The 20,042-nt window shown below is 45.5% G+C and overlaps 1 protein-coding gene across 1 annotated transcript; it reads right to left on the bottom strand.

Annotated features, from left to right (window-relative positions):
• Positions 1-17,320: 17,320 nt before the first annotated feature.
• On the bottom strand, positions 17,321-19,026 carry LAJ45_07237 (uncharacterized protein; the record flags this gene model as incomplete). The annotated part of the gene is made up of 11 exons (XM_046116795.1): positions 17,321-17,349; positions 17,439-17,480; positions 17,612-17,625; positions 17,726-17,757; positions 17,849-17,964; positions 18,024-18,072; positions 18,126-18,236; positions 18,308-18,324; positions 18,608-18,749; positions 18,835-18,886; positions 19,010-19,026. 11 exons carry the CDS (start codon positions 19,024-19,026, stop codon positions 17,321-17,323), a joined length of 621 nt encoding a protein of 206 aa, XP_045969830.1.
• Positions 19,027-20,042: the final 1,016 nt, after the last annotated feature.

Genomic DNA, 20,042 nt, shown 5'->3' on the forward strand with positions numbered 1-20,042 from the left:
CCTCGATGATTTCGATTGGATGGCAACACTTATTCAAAAAACGCGAACAAAACGATGATAATACCTTTGGTGGAAGACCAGTAATACCGTTGATGGAAGATCAGTAGATATCCTACCCTTAATATAATTATATTGAGGGTATGGGTGATTGTGGTTGTGGATGGTGAACGAAGGAATAAGAAAGAGTGGATGAAGAAGGTGGGGGGATTATATGTATTTCGAGGCAATGTGAGGTTCAGGGAGCAAACAGCACCACCCACTCTAATCTACAAATTTGTGACCCTTTGGTACCAACCCGCCCACAACGCTCCACCTGCAATGCTATCTTGCAGCGCTTGTCAAATCCAGTGACCCAAGAAAATGGGAGAATGCGGGTCCTGCATAAGGTCAAGAGAAGGAGTGAGAGAAAAAAAAAAAAAAAAAAAGGGATAACACCAGTGAGTATTCAACTAGGTAGCCACCAAAAGGTGCAGCATGTGAGAACATAACGCTAAGCAGGCAAGCAAGAAAGGAAGGGAAGAGAGAGTACCAGCCCCACCACGCAACTCAAACGGCCAGCATCACTACCTACGAGTCTCCCTCGACCACCAGAAGCAGCTCCGAATTTAGCTTCCTGCAGAGCTTTGCTGTCTTGCAATTCAGTCACTGGCGGAGGATGGGCCGGTAGCATCAAACTAGTGACCAGCGTCATCCGAAAGCGCGGGGAAGACGTGGTAGCCAGACATATCCGCGAGTAGACCAACCTCCGGCAGTAGCATACTGAAATCGACAGCCGGAAAGGTTGGTGAGAGACATGAAGATAGGACCCCAGAGAGTACTCATGCTCCCCCACCCACCCATCCCCTGCTTGTACAAGGTCATCAGAGACCATGTGAGCGAGCGGAAGTGCAAGAGAGGCAGAGACAAGACTCGCAGGGAGTCAGGTTTGACAGCCTTGCATCGAACATCTGGTGAATATTAAATGTATTCTTTGGTAATCGGAGGGGGTGTGGGATACGCTACATGGGTGTGCGAGAGGTATTCGTACTCTATACAAGGGGGTACATGTCAGAAAAGCCACAGAGGAAGAAATACCCAGCTCCTCGGTTAAGGTTTATTGGGACAAGGCCTCTTCTCGCAGACCTTGCTGTGGCTGCTGGTACCCCTTGAGGTACTGGTACCGCGTACAACCAGGAAGGGGAGGTATGATGTCCTAGAGGGAGGAAACATCTATGCCACCTCCCTCACCGTTCACGCATGTCACCACCCCGATTGTTGTTTCAACCACTCAGTAACAGTCTGGAGGATATCGAAGGAGGGAATAATGCCATTCCCCTCTCTCTCTAGTGCTCTATACTATGTCTGGTATCCCCCTCGTCAGCAATGTTAACCAGTCAGGATTGTTTCATCTCCTTCCTTTTCTCTGGAATCAGGTAGGCATACTGTTTTTTCTCATTCTCGTTCTCTTTCTTCCATCGTTCTGTCCCCCTTCCATTCGACCTCTCCCCCTTTCTTTCCCATCCGATCCTATCCCATCGTTCCCCATCCCATACCGTTACGTCCATGTCCATCCCATCCCATTTCATCTAACCCCGTTCTTCCCGTGTGCAGTAGCTGGTTCCTCGCTCGCATAAAGCCGTCTCGTCGGTGCTGTTTGCCAAAGTTTGACATGGCCATGCTGTAGGGAGAATCGACAAGACCGCACGTACAGGCTGTCGTCTTCCCCGGCTTCTCAACAACAGCCCGTGCCAAACCCGCTAAGCCAGAATTAGTAATTGGATGGTACAAAACGTTCCTATAAGGTTAGCCTGCCCAGTCGCAGCCACGTGCAAGTTATCTGCGGGGAGCCGAAAAGGGCCGCAACTCTTTCGTTCCACAAGTTCTATTCGCAGGCAGGAAGACAGGCGAACGACCAGACAGACGTACAACCCCCCCCCTCTACTGAGACACAACAGACGTCAATCTTGGGGTGCTGCTGGTAGGTACATCAATGCTACTGTGCTCTACTCTAGAGTACTTGGCTGTAGACTAACAACAACTATTCTATATTCATCTATAGTTACTTTTTTAAACACAAGCTTCTTTGTTAATAGGTATATATATGCTAACTATTAGGGAGATTTAGCTACGGGTTTTCCATAACTATAAAGCGAATTTACAGGGATTTTGGGGTTGTAGCCGTAGCAACCCGCCACATGTTTGGTTCTAAGGAGTTATTGGCCATTGGTACCCCAGTTAAAATATCTTCCATAACGAAGGGTTCTCGATAACTACAAGATGAGAAAAAGGGATAGTGCAAGCAGCACCTTCAACAAAACATTGAGCTCGGTAAGGTCAGATTCACAACCAGTATTCTAAAATTCAGATAATAATACATTTTTGATTGTATAAAATTTTATGAGTTATGGATATCGGTGTATGGTTGGCTAAAACTCCTTTTAGTTATATCATATAAGTGTTCACCAGCCTCTGATCTTTTTTAGTTGTCGTTGTGGAAAACCCGTAGCTCAATCTCCTTATTAATTTAACAGCACCACCCCTAAGACCCCCCCTAACGTGATTACATAGAGGATCTTCACACTTACATGCACTTTCCCAACTCTGCTCTAGAGCGCATTGAGAGAAGGTACATACATACATACATACATACATACATGTACAGTGATGGTACAATTCGAGGTATCAATATACCCCCCCAAAAAAAAACCAATGTTTTGTGGCTGGTTGGTATCTACCGAGATGTACATATAGGTATTTATTGAGCAAGTGCTGTATGTAGACTATCTAGCTAACAAATCTATCTGATAGAAGGATGCGGACCCGGTTCTTTCTGCAGCGCAAAGATACACGTAACATCCCACATTATCCTGCGATCGCAAGTGGAGATAGGCATGTAGGCAGAGTGACAGAAAATTTTTAAGGTCCCATATGAAAGGCTCGCTTCATGTGAGTACCTTAGTGTATGTACCCCTTGTACCTACTTCCAAGTTCAATGCATGTACGCACACACTTACCACATACCGTATGTACATAGACACAAATCCAATAGTACTTCTCCTATTCACCCCCGAGATGGCACTCGCGCGGGGAAAATCCCACAATACTGGAAATTCTTCCCAGTACCTCTACTTTACATACATACTCCATCTCTTACCACTTATCCGGCGGTCCCAAAGAAGGATAAATCAATCATAAGCGATGCGACTGCAAGTCACTGCAGGTACTTTGGAGTACCTGCTTCAGCTGGTGAGGGAGTTTTAAAACAGACCAATAGGATCAAGCACACAGGTGGTCATTTTTTTCTTTTTTTCCCACCTTTTCTTTTACTTCGGATTTTCTTGATCTGTGAAAAACAAGGTACCTCTCACACAGAGGACATTTCGAAAACGTCCCGTAAGCGCACTTTGGTAGAGCATGTAAGAGATCGTTACGATGCATTTCCCGAGCCGTGACCCCCATAAGGGTCGCGCTAAAGAAGGGCACTTTTACGCCCCCCCTTCAACTGGCGGAAAAGAAAAATCAAGAGGGGGGGAGGCGATACTTATTATCAAGCGTGACAGCCCAGCCTATGGGCAGCTTTGATCATCGAGTAGACAACGTTGGCATTTGAGCATGTTGACACTGACCCCCCTTTCTCCGGGAGAGCAAGCCATGCCGGGTCTCCATGTGGTCAGGGCGGGAATTTAATTTTCACCATCTTAAAAATATTATTGTAACTCCTCTCTGGCTCGGTTATTTTGCACTTGACATGTTGGTTTGAGGGTGTGTGGGGCGATTCGCACGAAATATGTTGAAATAACACATGTGGTCACATAGGTTGTTTGCCCAGATTCAGTTAATTGGCCACCACATAAGTGTTGTTCATCTCGTAGAGATATTATGCTCGTTTATAATTTATCGAGATCCACGATTCTGCAAGTAGGCGCCTAACCTTTTTTTTTTTTTTTTCTTATCGTGCGTGCCAGTGCCTACATATATATCAATACCTAATCTACACCTCCCCGTTAAACATGTTTATAGAAGAGATCGGACGAACATTTCCCATATGCTAGGAGATATGGATATGGGATACATGTACCTCCTTTGCACCGGGTTAATGGCTGCATTGCCTCTTGTCCAGGATACAATGTAGGTCCATCGGACTATGAACTGGGGAGTAAGGACATGTATTACAGTAGAGTACGACAGGGCGGGGGTGGAAGTGGAAGATGTTTCTCAGTGGAACTTTTTTAGCGCAATGCATCCTTGAAATATTGACTGGTAGGTATTGAAGGCGCCAAGTCATCCACTCGATACCTTGCTTAATTCGATCTGCAGAGGAGACCGTACAACAATATTTTCTTTTTTAATCCTTGGATTGAGCTCAGAAGCGCAGTTTGACTACGTATTCTACTCGTTCGCGTAAGTCTACAGTTGATTCTGTATTACATAACTTTGATACATGGTAGGACGACTGATCATCCACAAAGGCTTTTTATAGGACGAGGTCACCTCAGATTCTGAACAGGGTAGGTGCCATAATATTAGAGTATCTACTGAATCCCGCACAGATCCCGAACAGGTCCTATGTAGGGACCTTCACTTCTTTGAATTCTCCCAGAATGGTCCTGACGCATTGGCGTGGTTTCCGACGTTACACCACGTACTATGTGGGTAATGTTTCACGACCCGTAAACGTGGTTTATTGCTCCCCTCCTCTTCCTCTCCTCTGGCGGCGGCAGTGCTCAAATATGGTGGTCTTGACCGTTTCCTGTCCCTTGCACATTACTTTGAACTCTGTGTCACGAGCGAAGCTCGAAGTCTAATATACAATTATCACTCGATAAAAGTATAACTTTGAAGAGTCCGTGGGGAGAAACAGGTCGTAGAATTCGCTACCTGATCATGTGTTTGCTTCGTTTTGTTTCTATCCGTTCATGAAGCTTGGAAATGCGTATGCAACTGCACACATCTGTTTGTTCACATTTTCACAAGTATCCTAGCATTTAACCGCCAGCAAGAATATCCTCGAGCTCAGCATTCTCAGGATACAATATGCGTATTATTCAGCTGTTGGAGTACATATTCAATCCTTGATGTTATTGTGGGCGTTTAGCACAAATGTGCTATATCGATCTATTATATTTCCCCCCCTCAACTTGTGAAAATGTGAATGTCCGTCTGTACGGCGATTGAAAAAAACAGCAGCACCTAGATTAGATTCAGCTCAGAATCCTGTTTCCCCCCACCCTCTTCCTCCGGCTCTCCCTACTCCGTCATTCATGTTTTACGACACATTTTATCCTTTGCTTTCTTTTTCCGTTTCTCTAGTACTAATTATCGGTAGATGAGCCTTTGGCTTCATGATCATCCTCGAAGCGCCCGGAATTGCCCTAGTGGCAATAGCTAAAATGCTCAATGGCAAGTCAAATTCACCCGGGAGCCCACAAGGCCATAGGTCTTGAGAGTATATCTGTCTCAGATCCATCCAAATTTGCCTCTCATTGACCTCAATCAGCTGGGCAAGGCGTCACCATAGCCATTGAGGGATACGAGTACATTATTTCGATTTCGATAACCTGGATTACATGGGCAGCCACAGTAAATGCCCCAATAGGATCATCCAAAAGCATCTCTTCCATATTACTTTTTTTTCGACAGATTAATTATCTTTTGTTCCTCTAGCCCGGTGTGTGTGGCAGTGGTTTGTTTGTGTAAATCGAGCGTAGGTAATTTACTTCGACACCACTTGATCTATGACTGCGACTAATTCTTTGACCGCGGTAAAAATTGATAGATATGCCAAACCTCATAAACGAGATAGCCAGGCCCAGACTCTATTACGCGTAAACATAAACCGAGAGTCTGGAAACAACTTTCCCTGTTTATTTGCCTTGGATATAACCGGGTACGGATGGTTATGCGTGTATCGGATCATGGATTGATATAATATGATTACTTGTATTCTGCATCGTTGACCCCAACCCCCCACGCGCCGCGGTTGCGCATCGAGCTAACGAGCGCCAGCGGCTCTCTCTTTCGTTAACGCACACCCTCAATTCCGGGGTGGTATCAACTATTCAGTCCACAGGTCCACCGTCTGCACTGCGGACGGGAACGGGAACGGTCTGTCTCGCCTATCCGGGCACATTTAATAAATTAGACCTCGACTAAGCCGACCCCTCAATCATTTACTCGCTTGTAGCATAAAGAACCAGAAAATGCAAGTGACGGAGTAGTGATTTTTTGTATGGAGTGGCACTGATCTGCCATACAAAATACTCATTTGCATTTTCTGGTTCTTTCCCCTACACGCGAGTACATAGGGGTAATTCGACAGTTTAATTGATTATTACGATCGGTGCCGATAATCTTCACCTTTATTGTGAGGTTTGACGCGGAGAGGAAGTAGATGAGGGGTTATCATCGCTGTTCTTCTTTCTACGCGCGTCTTTGGCGTCTCGTCTAAGCATACAAGTGGAAAAGTGCTTTGCACCTCCTCGGATGAAATCACTCTCCTGGTTCTCGGCTTCCCGTGCAGATATATTGACATACTAATATTATTGCAAAGAAAAACAATCATCCTCAAATGTGACTTTACAGCCACCACAGTAACGATGGGGCTTTACCAGTGCAGTTAGCATCCCCGGCTGATATGGCGATAAACCCAATGGCTATGGATGTTCCCGTCACGATTGGCCAAGGGGGGGGGGGGGGTGAATCTCATGAAGTAAGAGACTGACTAGTGTTCTTTTTCATTTCTTTTTTTTGTTCATAATGTCTTTCTCACTTGTGATACTGACTGCACGGGTTGGTTACGTAGTGCCTTACGGCTTCCTCCTTTTGGGCCTTTCCCTGGGGGGGATGGCCCTCTTCTTCCGGCGTGACCCCCCTTCTATATCGCTGCATAAACAATCCACTGCAGCCTTAAACATATCTCCTGGAGCTGGGAGGTATGTCCTACTATCAAAGATACAGGTCACAGCAAGCGCCATAGCGCTAACTAGACTATACATAGTGCTCAAGTCACGTTCAGCAGTGTCTTGCCTTTTGATATTGATTTGAAATCCAATAACCCACACACAGTGGATCAGCTCCTCCTTCTTTTTTTTTTTTTGCACCAACAGCAAGTAGTTAACATCATATTAGCTAGTAGGCCAACTCATGGATCAAGCGCTGTACACGCTTGCTGGAGTGCATCTAATATCCCTCGGAACACGGATACTCCCCAACCCGCTCTCAAGTAAACGTTTAGCTCTCAATCATCAACTATCACGATTTTGATATCAGGCATGAGCCAGAGTAACAATTAAACCCTAACCCTGTCACCAGAAGCAGTAACCAACCACATCCCGGAAATGATTAACCCCACGATTTACTCACCCACACCCACCCACCCATCACCCACACAGTAGGTAACGGTACTGGGCGTGGGCAGCAGCCATCTCTCTTTATGTGCCGCAGCAACACATCCGGCGCAGGTCAACTCGTGAAGACAGCCCGGGGGCCTGCTTCCCATTACTTCACGTACGCTACGCCGCAGTGGTGCTTGTTTTTTTCCTCCAAGACGCACTTTTCCACAAATCGCACTGTCTCGCTTATTATGCAAGGAGACACCATAGGAGCGATGCCGCCGATCTTGAAATTTCAATCGCAATGGTGGGAAATCCGTTCTTTGGTTAGCCCGTGAGAAGTCGAGTTCAGATTCGCCGACCATACAGAAGAGGAGGATTCTCGCGTCAATAGCGCCTCTTATTCTTTACTTCTTTGCCATTTTTGTTTTTCTGCGGCAGTGCTAGAGCAGTTGTGAATGCTCCTCAGATTAACACCCACACCGCAAATAAACCATTCACTCAGCGTAATTCGCCCAAAAAACATGCCTTCGATTATGTCTTTCTACGTATTCTATGAGTTCACTACTGCAGTGGTTTCGAGATACCTGACATGTGAGAGTGGCTCCAACTCTTGGAAATCGACAAAGTGTGACAATTGGTGTTCCATCTGCTTCTGTAATGCTGTTTACAGAATTATATTCCCCGAGACCAATTTCGCACGTATGCAGTCTACCAGTGAAATGTTAGATCCTGCGTTTCTTTTCTCCCACTCCCATACATATTGTACATCCCTTACCCACGGCAACCGGTTTGTCCCACTGTAAAAAAAAAAAAATCCTCCGACGGCGGGCTGATCAAGATTTATCAACATCCATGATTCGGCGTTGCTGCGATCCATGCTGTTTGTCTCGGGTGGTGTGGATCACTTCATTTGCTGAAACATATCCTTCTCAACCTCTAACCTCTGGCTCTAGATGTGTCCTTTTGCTCAGTATCACTCTACTCTCTACCAGAATTGAGAACGTTTTTCTCGTCCCCGTACGTTTGGGCCTGTCTTGGGGGGCGGCATGATAACGATCTAAGACGTTGGCTCAGGATGGGCCATGTGGATTGAAACACCCTCAACCCACATATCCTCTCCACATTCATACCTCCACGCGAGCGAACAAGGAAGCTAGAAGGTATGTCGATGTACCACGATTCGAAACATGCCCCGCAGTACTCTGGAAGCCTGTTCGTCCGATAAAGCCTCGGGGTGCTAATGCGCACGACGACCCTCGTGTCAGACCTCGGGGAAGGTTTGGGAATCCCGAATGAGCAAGGGAGGATCAGTTTCGAGTATCATGTCTGAATTTGGAGACTCTCAATAAGTAACTCTGCTCATGATTTGACTGCGAGGATGAACCTGGGAGAACGACGGCGACATCCGGTGTAAATTGCAAAGGGGGAGAAACTGTGTGAATGAACAAGGGATGGATTGAGGGAACGAGTGAGTGCTCATGTTGGGACACATAGTTTCATATCATTGTCACGATTACTCAACAGGTGGTTGACGCCTCCTTTGAGCTCTTCGTTAATCAGCCTAACCGACAACAGAATACTCACAGGACACTGACACATCAGACCAGAAGCTTGTCTCCTCTGCTGGATAGCGAAAGACCCGACTCCCCCGGATCTCGGAGGCCTTTATTAGGGCTTCGGATAGGCAATTCCTTCTTCTACTCACTACTCTTACTCTAGAGGGATGGAACAGCAGGACGAGATAGATTGCATCACTGTCCGTAAGGCCCTTCTAATGTATATGCAGTCACATTGACGCGAAAGCCATCACCGCGCAAGTGGGAAGTACTTCAGTGTGACCCGGGGGGGGGGGGGGGGGGTAATCATACTAAACTTTACCCATTCTAATCGTAGCTTACATAGATAGACATGGAACAGAAATCGAAAACGACTATTCCTTCCGCAACTCAATACGCCTGGTGCCACTGTTTTGCCCCACGGAATGAACCGCGCAATCCTTCCCAGCTCCATGCGCACGTCCTCAGCTGTTGTTTTGGATTCCTCTCCTGATGGACCCCGGTGCGGATCTTAAGATCTTTGTTTCAGTACCGGTTTGTACTAGGTGGATCGATAGGTAATATTCCGATGATACTTGGGCTGTTGGCAGTCAATGCTTTGGAGAATAGGGTGGGAAGATCATACCTGTCTGCCTGCCTGCTTGGTAGGTGATTGTTTCGATAGCCATCATGATCAAGTTTGCCATGGTCAGCTTCACAACAAAGGAACAACCCATTCACCTGGTCGACCCATAATATATTTTTTTTTTTAAATTGATTATCTTAATCTTGCTAAGTATACGTATGGCTACATGTATACAGGTATGTAATCAGCCAGCGTCCACAGCCAACGCCTATCACGAAAACGCGCTTTTCAAAAATCAATTAATTCCGCGCTGGCGATATGTTGATGAGCTGGCGGACCTTTACTACCGGTTCTGGCTTCCAATCCCGCTGTCGGCTTGGTGTCTCAATTGCAACGCTGAACATGAAAAGAGGAGCGTGCAACTGTCGGCCTTGGCACATATATATCAGACCCCGGCACCGCAATCCTCCGTTCGGCCCCCATATCAGCTTACTACTATCGATTGTCCGCACGATATCCGCAACTTGCCTAGCTGAAGTTTGCGTGTGTATCCTGTGCATTGGACAAGTGGTTGCTCTCTTCCCTTTGTCTCTCTGTCTCTTAGTCCTTCCAGACTAGAAGAAAAAGGGAAAGAGCGTTTATTTCCACGCAGCCGTTGATCACATCATCCATCCAGGGTGCATTCGGAAGTATTCAGCGAGCGCGTCATTCGCCGGCACATGGAATTCCTTTTTTTCTTTCTGTATGTAGTATGTACCTACTCGGTCGGAGGTCATAGCTACGGGAGTGAGGGAGGCCATAGCACGGGAATCAGTCTGTCGGGATTGTCTTGTAGGGACCTGCGAGATTCGTTTTCGAATATTTCTTTTTCTTTGCCCTTTCCCTTACATCCTTCGATCCCGTTCGGACGTTGGGATTGTCATAGAAGGCGTCCTTTTGCACCCCCCCCCCCCTTTTTTTTTCAAACCGCCGGCTTTAGGTTCCGGAGGTATGGGAATAATCAATAGAGGAAAATCGGTAGACCGGACGGGTAGGTACCTACAATCTGGTGTTCTATCGGGAATGATAGAACAGTAAACTATTAGCATGGGTCCTTGCAGGGTAGTGATCGATCATGAACGCTTGTAGGAACTCCTCCGTCCTCTTCCGCCCTCCCTAAAGTAGAAACTACACACCACCTGTCTACATGCCTTGTAGCTAAGTTGGGTAGGGTAGGTACTTACCTTCTTCAGGTATGTAAGGTACTTGCTACGCAAGAGCGTTCGCCTCACTTAATTACAAGCGTGAACGACACACTGTTTGCGGATAGCTTAACCAAACTACAAGATAAGCAACTTGCTGTGTGGCTGATAACTCTCCCCCAATCAGTCGTAATAGAAGCCTCAAAAAAAATATTTTCTGCAGGATCATGCACGTGCTATTATCCGCCCTTTCCCACGAATGAATAAACAGTGCAACTTGTGCTTCATGACTCCTCTCGAAAGATCTTTGTCACGAATATCCAAAGTCATCTCAGGCAACCAGGCAGAATTCTCCTAACTTCAACTCCAGGACCTGATTAGACTCGGTAAATTTGAGTTCTGTGCCTCCTTATATCCGTGGAAATAAGCCCCTACAACTTGCCTTACTCTTGCCTCTGCCACTGCTGCATCCTCGCACCGCCTCCCCCCACGCCTCGTTTCACTCCCCCGCACCTTACCTAGCTGCCCTGCGCGAGACATATTTTTCCCTGTCGACTGACGTCCTTTCACGATCCACGACCTCACATCGCAGCGCAGGTAGCTCCCGGGATCAGGTACATACGTGCTAGTCAAGTATGGTATTAACCCTACCTATATCTCAGGCTGTTAATTGTGGATTTTCTTTCGATTCTGACCAAGTCACTTTCTTTGCTTTTTTGGTGCCATAAAGTAGTTTTTTTGAGGTCTCGGGAACCGGGAGAACTTGATAGCAGTTGTCAGTAGGTAGTGAGCGCCAAGAAAGGATTCATTCCTTCGGCGATTGATAGAAAAAGTAGAAAGCCGCTGTTAACAACGCAGACGCTGGTGGCTTCGTGTGCTACTCCATCTACCCTTGTCATGATGCTGATCAGAGCAGATATCATCATGTCGAGTAGCGCGTGGTCACGTTTGCCGGCGTGATCGAAGGTACAACCTCCTCTTCCTAAAAATAATGTTGCTTCTTCTGCCATTAGTGAGTCCTTTACCGTACCGCTTCGCTAGGGCTTATGCAAAGGTCTCCTGACACTTGACTTGTGGTCCACTACCTTTTCTCCAAGAAAAACCAAGGTTTACATCAGGGCGGAAGTGCAGGAATTGCAATACAAAATCTGCCCGTCAAGTGCACAAAATAGGCGTGTAGGGTAGGCAGACAACCCACCACCATTTTCTGAAGGAAACGTTATCGAAAACTGGTTTTGGTGTGGTGTGCTGATTTTTATGGGATTTTGTGAATTTTGCGGTGACGGCTCGATTGTTTCCTGCCCCTTCGATATGGTGGTCGATATCCGTGATCTAAGCGCCGTGTTGCGAGATGCCTACTAGATAGAGAAGGGACATTTGCCGATGAGAGGGTGGTGTAAACAAAATGTCAGATGTAAGATGGATGCCTCAACCGGGGAATCGTACACTGTGCCCTTAGCATTGTGCGCAGAGAGGTCCACCGAGTAGGCAGAATAAGCGGGCCACTCGGCTAAGGCTGACACAGAGCGATGAAAGTGGTGTTCTGAGAAAAAGGGTGAGCGGAACGGTTGTTACTCCCTAGGCCCATGAGGTTCAATGTAGGAATGTAGGAAAACGAGAGAAACCCTGGCCCTGGGGAAGTAAAGGAATAAAGGCAAGTTTGGGCGGATCTTCCAGTACATATTTAATCACCCACATCTTAATTCTCAGACTTGAGGTGTGCCTGTAGCGGATGGGAGGCGGGAGAGATTATCGACGCGCAAATGAAGAAGATATGCATGAAATATCACTCGGTTCTACACCCCCCTGTCAAAAGTATAGTTTATTCGATTATGAATGAAAAGTGAGTCTTACGATCGCTTTAATACGGACGATAACCCCATAATCAGGTATATGGAATTGAAATAATATCGATACTTACTAATAATACATAAACTCACCGCACCGGGTATTTCCGTTGAAACGATGCACCCGGTCCGCATGCGTAATAAACATTCAGCTCGCGGTATATCGAGACGGGAATCATTGACCTAGGAACCGTAAGTTTTTAAGGATACTACCTTAAGTAAGGTATTTAAGGTTATAGTTGATTCATGGGAATTGACTCGGCGCATGACCTCCGGCTCCACCTCATTGAAGAAGCTCGAAGGGGTGCGATAGATGTCATACGTAGATACCGGTGTGTAACTGTTTTCTAAATCCTCGAGAATTAATAGAACGCTTATTCTGTTGACTTTGGAAGCTGCCCTGATACAACCATCTCTTCGCGGAGCCATGTTTCAGCCTCGTTGCTTCCTTGACATGAAGACAAGAATTGAACCTTCGTGTGATAGGCAAAGATTTTGAAAATTGCACTGGGGGAATTGCCTTGTGTAGTCTAGCCACATCAATGGTCTTCCGGTATCCTTAATTCGAACTATCTTACACATTCTCAGTGTGACACCCCCCCCCCCCCTCCATTCAGCGTTGTGTGATATCAACCAGAGTCTGCATGATGTTTTCGCTTTTGATATTTCATCCGGCTTGCCAAGAAGGATGGTTGGTTCACAATATCAAAGATTTCGTTAGCTGGGATTTGTACACACTTCCCGCAGTCGAGTATGAAACGCCAATCGATATCTTTGCCTGCAATTGAAGCAGGATAACCGTCAAGATGTCTCGGAACCTACGAGTCTCGCGATCGAATTCCAAAGGATTCACCTGCGAGGTAGGCAGTGTAGATAGGATGATAAGCCTCACACCCCGCTTCACGCAACATGCTTTTTCCATAGTATAGAAAAAAAATTGAATGTCGGATTGCCTTTTGGAAAAGCTGATGACGTGACATGGTGACAATATCTCTTGGATAGGTAGAGTATGGCTCCGGGAATCACCCCACCCGCTGACTGGTCGGTCGGGTTCTAGACCAATCGAAAGAAACTGAGACATTCGAGCTTTGTTTATAGGCGAGTCAAACGAAATCCGCCCCGCTCATGATATATCATACGGATTGCTAATTCTTCGAGAATGTTAGGTTTCTTGAAACAAAATCATGGTGATCTAGCTTTGGACCGATCATCGGTGAAATATACTGATTTGGTACATCCGGTTTGTCAGGTCCAGCGATTTTGAGAGACCAGAGGAGGGGTGATTCATAGGCTGTGAAGAAAGCCCCCACTCTTCTCTGACACGTTGGGGGGAGTGAAAGCACATGGGTACATGAACATGCAACGGCGAAAATACATGTACAGTAGAGGCGCTGGATAATAAACTCACCTGCGTGGTCTTGAAGTCTCATGATTGAATATGGCTGCAAATGAATGATGACATTCTGCATGTAGGTTTGGGCATATTAGGGGTGCATACCGGATTCAAAAAGAAAGCATGTGTTTTGGGATTTTCAAGTGAAAATTCCAGCACTGAGGTCTGCATATATATCAAAAATCCAATACACCCTGAGACGGGGGTTATCGGTTCAAAATCCTACTAATGAACCATCTGGATACTATCAGTCCAAGATGTGACTGTATGAACTGTGTGGATTGACTGATATGCCACAATGGATAGGCTAAAGCGCGGTCAGGGTGATTATTGATGGACTAAGAAAAGAAACATCGAGTCAATTCCATGGCAGAATTCTGGGCTTTCTTGGGGTGACCTACTTGTAACTTGATATATTTCTATACTTATAGTCCCTCCTTTAGTATCATTAGCGAAGTAAGAGTCGGGATAGTATTATGAAGCGCGCAATTCTTAGAATATACTGTTTTGTCAAAACTTGTGCAGAGAAAGACGTTCGGGCTCACGTGCTGGATGAACGTATGATTAATCATTACTCTTGTCTCCTCTTTGAGCTTTGATAAAGGGGGATACCTTGAAGAAGACCCCTCCCCCGGTATATTAGTGCCTTGACTTCATCTCGCATTGTCGCCAACTGATGGTGATCTGTAATGGAGTGGTAACCTTGTGCCGTCATATGCCATCACTCGGACAAACTCACCTCATGGTCGGCTTCTGTGCATATATATATGTAGTGGGGATTAAATCTGTTTGACCAGACGAACTTGATGATGGAAAATAAGCGGGTCGGTGCGTCCCAAGCGGTGGTGGTTACCCGTATCCGGGCTGCATGCACATGGCTCATGGAGGCAAGGTGTGCGAACGTTGTCTTATGTCTGCCCTCGACATGTTTGTATACATGTGATTTATGTATATGTACAGCACCATGCCATAAGTCATGGGAAGGCGCGAGGTCGCAACGCCTGAACACAAAATCTTTCACCACCACCGATGGCGCCCAGAGACCATGTACCCCGCCAGACAGGAGGGAATGACCAGCCTCCCTGCTGTGGCAAAAAACAGGAGTCTTACAACCCTGGTTGGAGGGGAATAGGGTAGATGTTCTGGAGGACTGGCTTGCCTATTCCATCCCATTGAACATGTTTGGGTACACCTCAAGAAGCTTTACCATGAACAGTACCCCCATTTGGCATATGGTACTAGATCACCTTAAAGCCCTCGTGGAGGAAGGTCTAATTCATTGCTGGGAACTGTTACCTGATGATTTCTTTGGTAGCTAGTTGAGAGCATGCCTAGGAGAATAGAGCTGTTATAAAGGCAAGGGGTTGGTACACAAGATATTAAATGTCAAATTATTTTTATTTAGCTACTATTTAACAACTATACAAAAAACCAGCTCTCCAAAGGATCAATTGTGGTTGCTGGGTGGGTAGTCGTGGTGGCCCGGGAGGTTGCTACGCCGCGCCTTCCCATGATTTATGGCCTAGAACTATACATGTATGTACATGTAGTATTTTCCAAATGTGTCACCAAAACACATGCTTCTAGATCTATTTTCGACGAGAATATTCGTCCATGCTGATATTGCATGTTTAATATACGCGTGGCAGCTATAAAAAGGAAGACTAGTTGAAATCTTTCAAGAGTACGCAGCGTATATATAATATAAGTAAATATAGCCGGATATATATACAAGCTCCGAAGATACCAAATATTTCTACGATTGCTGCATAACTCTAGTAAACCTAACCACGAATCTATGCACTAAATACATGTAGTGATTAAATCTCCCTGTTATCCAGCTAGATTCGATTTATCTATGCCACATTATCATTATCAACTATAAAGAACGCATCTTCTACATGCTCATTGCCGCCTCTGCAAGAGATAAAACTTGGTCGAGAGCTCTTGTTATATTTATAGTCACATATGCATATGCGGAACCTTATGAAATAGATATATACTACGATATATATATCAATATAAGGGGAAGACTACATATCTCTCACCTATATACGAACAAAATGGTCTTCGTCCGGGCCTACGGCGGATAACTCAGAGGGTTAACCAGTCAACTTAGTGACATTGCAATAGCCACAAAGTACTCGAGTGTTAGCAGAGTTTGAATCTCAAGTATGTAGTATCTATCTAGAAGTGTATTATTACAACTTCTGTAGTTACATTTCTTATATTTCAAAAATAAGATGAACGCCCAGTTTCAATAGGATCATAGCATATCACTCGACAATATGGAGTCTTGGCGGATTGATTGGTTGATTGATTGTATAGACCTACATAAGTCTATGACACGGATAGGTTTGTTGTTGGCTTCCAAAGCAAATATTATCTAGAAAATGACAATGTTGTGTGTGTTGCCTTTGACCTCGGTATATAAATGATTAGTCGTGCAATAATCTGGTTGAGAATGCTGTATGAACTACACCCATTCGTACCGTATTAGTGTAGAACTCTGGGCTCTGCCCGGAACGGTAGACTAGGCAAATGTTGACAAGTCCTAAAGTGCCTCCATATTCTTCAACTTTCGTATTAGAGTCAGCATCTACAAATAGCAGTGAGAAAAGTGAGAAAAGTGATCCCGGATAAACACTTAGCTAGAGGCGATTGTTATGAGATTTGTGCATTTCCTGAATGATGCCTGCCTCGACGTTGGTGAGTGTTGAAGTGCCTCTCACTGCCTCAGTTTTCAATATTATATATTATATAAAACTTAACAGCTGGTTACACAAGGCGTCAAAGCCACCTTTTACAGCGAGTATGGTGTAAGGGTAAGGGACATGATACTAGCACTCGGCCCGAATGTCGGGCCGAGTAGGGTGGCTTTTAGGCCAGTTATTCCATTAATGGATCGTGCGTGGGATGCTACGGGGGCGCCTGGTGATGTGATTGATCATGATTACCGGATCTCGACATAATATTGATTTCGAAAGATATGTATATACATACCGGGAGGTGTACTGAATCATCACATCTGCTTCTTGACTGCATGTAGAGTACAGGGAGAATTAACTATCCCTGCATGTACACCCACTAAATACAGCTAGAGCGCGCAAGTGCTTAGAATCCTTTCGGGATTAGCTGAAGCTAGTTGATCACAGCCTCGTAAAAAATGCATGCAGGGCGATCTAATATGCATCGTGACCAAAAGGACCCTTTAAAGTCTTAGAGGTCGTTTTTCGTATGGAATCAATGAGTCAACCGAGAGCTCGCTATCCGGAAGTGTTAATGAATCGTCAGCGCAAACTAAATGACTCCTCGTATGTAATTCGAAAATGACACACCACCATGGCTACCCGGGGAGGGGGGGTGGGGTGGACATAAAAACATGCTGAAAAGCCAACCGTATGTATTGAGCTTTGGTTCTATGAAGATTGCGGGCGATTGATCTTTACGGTGTTCAACTGAGGCTCAACTTGGATTAGGGAATGTACATAGTACTGCGTTTGTATGTTATCCATGCGATTCTTCTCCTAGAGAGGGGTTATAAAAATAATAATAAAACTAGAGATGATAATTGATTACTGACCGGATAATCTCAAAATATTCACAAAAGGAAACCCGAGTGATGCTATATGACCACAACCTGAAACCGCGATTCGTGTACTGCTCTGTCTGACAGCCATATATGTACATGTAATTACGCGTTTAGTCACACCGCCATCGAGGAGGTCGTCGGGGAACATGAATATATTTAATTACTCCTAAAAGATCGACTTTTAAGACACATGACGTTAGAAACTTAGTGAGAATCTGTAAAAGACGGCTCAATCTTCCGAAGAATTTCCTACCAGAATAAATAAGGAGGGGATGTACCTATATGTATGTACTGTTCTGGGGGATATCGGCTAAGGTACACACATGAGTAGTTTTGTTCCTGGGTTTGAGTAAAACCTGCACATGGTGATATTGACAAAAGTAGTCTAGGTTCGGGAATACCTTGGAGCGAACCTTGAGGCTTATGAGAATGAAAGTCGTGGTCCCTGGCAAGCATGATGCCTGCTGGATTGGAGAGGTGTTTCTGATTATATAACATGTCTCAAAGGTGCCAAGACCTTCATCGAGTTTGTATACAATACCAGCTCGATCCACACGCGCTGTCCTCCCTAAAGACAAGAAGCAGAGAAAGCCTCTTCCCAGAGGATTTGCGACACGTCAGTCTCCTGTCTTCCTGTCAGACTTAGTCTCTGTGCCATGAATTGACTGTGTACGATACATTCAATATCATTGGCGGAGGTAGGTCACTGCCAAATAGTGTGACAAACGATATGATATGCTTAATGCGCCTGTCTACTCTAGAGTACAGGGATATTAGAGTATTACCTGCCTGAGAAGCCCGGTAATTGTAAGTGGGGTGATTCACAAGTAAGAGCGTCGATGTTCGTATTATAGTCGCACCTCGCTATCTCGTAATTCTATATCTCGGATCTCTTGCTGTCTCATACGAATTTGCGGGACAGGTACTGCCCTTCCCCACCAAAAATTATTTGCTGTATCGTAGCTATCTCGTAGGGTTTTGGCACCCAGAATACGCTAACGACATAACGAGGTGTGACTGTACTTCCCCGAAGCCTCTCAAGATGTGGTAGACTCGACTAGCCAGAAAGGAAATTCACTCCCGAGGATACCTGTTCACAATCGACGTGCATTTTCAGCTCGAGTATCTGCGTTTTCATTATTCCTTGTCTTCGCTAGTACCCGGGTTGGTGATGATTATGTTGACACAACGTGCTGCAGCATGCACATTGCAGATCGCGCCCCTTTTGGGAATAGGGTCGGCGAGGGAGGCACTGCGGGGAAACATAAACCTCATGCGCGCGATTCGCACAAAAAGAAAAATCTATTTTGGTAGGGTATCAACATACTAGGATCCTATGGATTTGATAACTTCGAGGGTGAGGGGGTTGCTCGGACAGGGTACTTACATGTATGGTGATTTGAACGATGAGACGGCTCCTATGTTTGAAGTCGCCTGAACTAAAACCTGAACATAAGCAAAGCGCGGGCACAAGCAAGCAGGTGAGTAATAATAAAGGCACAGTGAAATGAGTGATTGTGACTACATGTACGTGAGATGGATGTAGAAATGTAGTTGCAAACCTGTCTACAGGAACCATAACTTGGCGCTAGGGTTAGGGAAAAACCAATACTGCCAAGCCATGCACTAGGATCAATTCTACGCCACTGTTTGTATAATTTGGGACGTGGGCGGCGCAATAAGGGCAGCTAGTCCGTTTGATTCTGAATATCGGGACTCAACAATTCCTTTCAACTGGTTGCCAGCAGGCTGGCTAGGCCCCGAATGTTTCTACTCTTCTTTGAAGTCTACCTCGCGCGACTACTTGGATTATGATTATGGATTATCCCTTAAGCTGTCGATGCTGACCGGTACCCCCCTATAACAGAGGAATTAAATTTGTATGAGAGATCTATTATTTGATAAGAGAGATAACGGGATCTGTTAGTAAAGCCACACAGAATTTGCTTTTTTTGGGGGGGTCAGCATTTCGTGACAGCTTAAGGGATAGATACATTAACTTTTCCTTAATAATCATGGGGTGCTCAATGTTGGGGTGCCTTTGGCACCCTATCCTCCCTCCGCTCTCCTAGTACGTAAAAGGGACTGACTTCGAGATTTATATGTGCCAAGGAATGACCGCTAGAGATTACGCCGGAAAATACTCCCAGGCTTGTGATGGATTTTGCTGAATAATCATTGGTCTCATTATAGTGAACTAAACTTAGATAGGTAACTTTGTACCATTCCACCCGCGACCCCTCTGTCTCCGACATTCGGATACTGAGATCTATTTCAGATATATTTCTTTCGCGGTGGGGCCGGGTTACAATACCGGTTGCTGGCTGGTCACTTCAACCTTCGCTCGGAGAGTTTAAAAAGTCATACCTACATGTATCTATGTATAGTTGTACATAGGCGCGCACGCGCACATCCGTAGATTGGCATTGCAATACTCACCATGTTCGACCACATGTATGCGCATATATATACGCGTACAACTAGCTAATATTATCGCGATAGAACGAGATCATGATCACAAGGAAAATAAAGAAGATCGTGCCCAAAAGAAAACCATGAGAAAGGTGAGAAGTGTGAACAGAGCTACGATGGAAA

The sequence above is a fragment of the Morchella importuna genome (genome assembly GCF_003444635.1).
Source record: "Morchella importuna strain M04M26 chromosome Unknown Morimp01GS023, whole genome shotgun sequence".
Taxonomy (NCBI): domain Eukaryota; kingdom Fungi; phylum Ascomycota; class Pezizomycetes; order Pezizales; family Morchellaceae; genus Morchella; species Morchella importuna.